Source organism: Dermacentor andersoni, chromosome 1, assembly GCF_023375885.2.
Source record: "Dermacentor andersoni chromosome 1, qqDerAnde1_hic_scaffold, whole genome shotgun sequence".
Classification (NCBI taxonomy): Eukaryota; Metazoa; Arthropoda; class Arachnida; order Ixodida; family Ixodidae; genus Dermacentor; species Dermacentor andersoni.
The window spans coordinates 321,799,905-321,802,506 of record NC_092814.1 but is presented as its reverse complement, the minus strand read 5'-3'; the positions used below and the strand labels follow the sequence as shown (position 1 = coordinate 321,802,506).

The 2,602-nt window shown below is 50.3% G+C and overlaps 1 protein-coding gene across 1 annotated transcript; it reads left to right on the top strand.

The window, feature by feature from the left end:
* The first annotated feature begins 329 nt into the window (after positions 1–329).
* LOC140215342 (E3 ubiquitin-protein ligase MARCHF4-like) lies at positions 330–2,011 on the top strand. Its single transcript, XM_072285941.1, has 2 exons — positions 330–684; positions 832–2,011. Exons 1-2 carry the CDS (start codon positions 633–635, stop codon positions 1,578–1,580), a joined length of 801 nt encoding a protein of 266 aa, XP_072142042.1. The 5' UTR covers positions 330–632; the 3' UTR covers positions 1,581–2,011.
* Positions 2,012–2,602: the final 591 nt, after the last annotated feature.

Below are 2,602 nucleotides of genomic sequence, written 5' to 3'. Positions count from 1 at the left end.
AACCCTAGAGGCTTCACAGTGGCGGTACCGTCTTTCTTGTTCTTTGGTCTGGTTAAATACTAGCGTGTAGAACTTTCGACTTATCGGTCATGCAGTTGCGGTTTTGTCAAGCGTCTGCGCATAATACAACGCTAGAACATCTACGCGTGCCTTGCTGATTAGAATGTTTTCTGTTTAACGTATAACTGGAAGATGGCGCCAGCCCTTTGAAGAGTACTTTGATATGATAGTAATGCCTTTCGAGAATCGCCCAGAGTGCCCGGTAGCGCAGCAGCTCCTTTATCACCAGATGGCCAGTATCGCCTTAAAGTGTCGAAACATTCCTTTGTGGTTAAGTATAACATCAACCTTGCATTCGTTGATGGTGGGCGGTCACTCGATATGGAAAAACACTGCGAAAGATGTAACACTGCGTGTCGCTGGCCGCACCATTATGGTACAATATATATGTTGCGCTATTGCTTGATAACGGAAGGCGAGAAGGTGAGAGAGGTTTCTACAGACTTGTACTCACGTGTGGATGACATTTCACTCTGGAGTACGAAGGAAGAGACCAGTATAAAGAGCACTGCCAGCCGCTTTGCTCAGCCATTCGTAACGTTTGCTAGCAGGAGGGGCAGAAGAACAGCACAATGGCCAGCAACCACTACAAAAACTCGAACGAGGATACCCGCGTGGAATCTGGTAAGCGCAACCACCACTCCTGTTTTCGTCGAGTTAACGTACGAACACTACGGAATCGGTACCGCGGCGAAAACGAGGACAATGATTCAGTACCAGAAGAAAAGAGCTGCCGCTTTCCCTCATCTTTGCCTTCTTCTCAATACCCAGAGGCTTATGGCCCTCGCCACATCCCGGCCTCTGACTGCGAGCCTTCACAATCAAGTGCAATCCCACCCCAGCTTGCACACGTGGACTCGAGCCTGGAGGGCGAAGACCACGAGGATGCTCGACTGTCGTTGCTGCGAAGTCCTGCAGCCATAAGCGACTCTGAGGATCACCCCGGGCGGAACTTCGTCTCTTCCGATAAGCCCACTAGTTACATTAACGCGGCTGCGAGCAGTGGACCCATGTGCCGGATCTGCCATGAAGGTGACCAAGAGGATCCACTGGTGTCCCTCTGCAACTGCTCTGGCACCATGGGCTTCGTGCATGTGTCCTGCCTGGAGCACTGGCTGAATGAGCGGAACGTCGACATCTGCGAGCTCTGCGGTAAGCGTTTCCCGATGGCGGCCCAACCCGGAAGCACGCGCCGGTTCTTCCACTATGTTTCGCGGAACGACATGCGGCTGCGACGAGCGTTGCTGAGCGACCTGTTCTACATCGCCATGGTGACATCAGTAGCAGTATTCTCCTTGGTCATACAGGCAACGGCGTTCAAAGCGCTTGAGCGCAACTGTTTCGTCTGGAAACTCGTCGTTCTTTTCGTAACCGGCGCCTTCCACGGTTGTTGCGTGACTCGTGTGTCCAACAGGCTGCGCAGGGGGTATCGTTTGTTCATGACGTGGCAGTTGGAGAACCCGGTGCGCCGGATCGCGGCGGTGGCTTCGGTAGGCGAAGTGCCTGATGGCCGAACATAATGCAACGACGAACGGGCAGCAGGAGAGCCATCGACGCCCTGTGGGCGTTGTCCCCGCTAGCATCGACAGGACAGAGCAAATGGCTGCAAGAGAGCGTGAAGATAGAGGCGGCGAATGAACGCCGTTGGAACCGCCGCCAAAACAGCTTTGCCAAAAGAACGACCATCTAGGCCTGCGGAAAACCAACTACGTGTTAGAGGCTCTCGCAGACTGTGCAGTGGTAGTGTTGAATGCATGGAGGTGTTGCTTGATCATTTTAATGCGCGAGTTTGTTGACGACGAGCAATTCATTTTGCAATTTCCTTTTCTTCAAATGTGCTTGAAAGTCATGAGCAGCGAATGCCAATATTGTTTTAGTGTTTTTAAAACTCCATCTTCGTCCAAATAAAATCCTCACTTTTATCCATAATAAAAGGTGTAATATCCGTAAATTGTTACATTTATTTGGAGTTTTTTCGAGAGTTCTTACTAGTGTTTTTCGTTCTTCAGGTATAGTGAACCGAAGAAAAAGCATTGGCTGGCAGAAATTTGTTTTCTACGCGCCCTTCTGGCCGCTATCATATTACCTGGAGCAAAACACGCGAACCAACTCGTGGCTACGCAGGCGCTCCAGATCATCAAAGAACAAATCCTATTCGAGTGTTCGGCAAGGAATACATTCGCTTTTGCGCTCGTAAATTCGACGTCTTCAAACACTATAGGCGATCGCAAAGCACTAAAGCGCGCATATATGGCCGCTACAGGGCCCCATCAGCTCGACGTGCGTGGGCGCGTCATGCTGCAGCGATTCGCGCACGGCGTCGCATTAGGAATGGATGTCAGTTTTGTAGGTGAGTCTGCCCAAATTCTTTTAATTGAAGCGAGTCTTTCGAGGTCGCCTGCGAAAAATAACGCGATTCGGTCTGTTCAGGTGGATTGCATATGACGAGGCCGGCATTACCTGCAACTTGCATGAGAAATTTGATTTACCATGTAACTGATAAGAAAAATCCACCAACAGAGTTTTTTCCATTTTTGTCTTA

What these genes read in the sequence shown, in the direction of transcription:
- LOC140215342 (XM_072285941.1), top strand. Translation starts at nt 633, where the DNA reads ATGGCCAGCAACCACTACAAAAACTCGAACGAGGATACCCGCGTGGAA. An exon ending in GGATACCCGCGTGGAATCTG is followed by an intron (nt 685 to 831) that starts GTAAGCGCAACC and finishes CTCAATACCCAG; the next exon opens with AGGCTTATGGCCCTCGCCAC.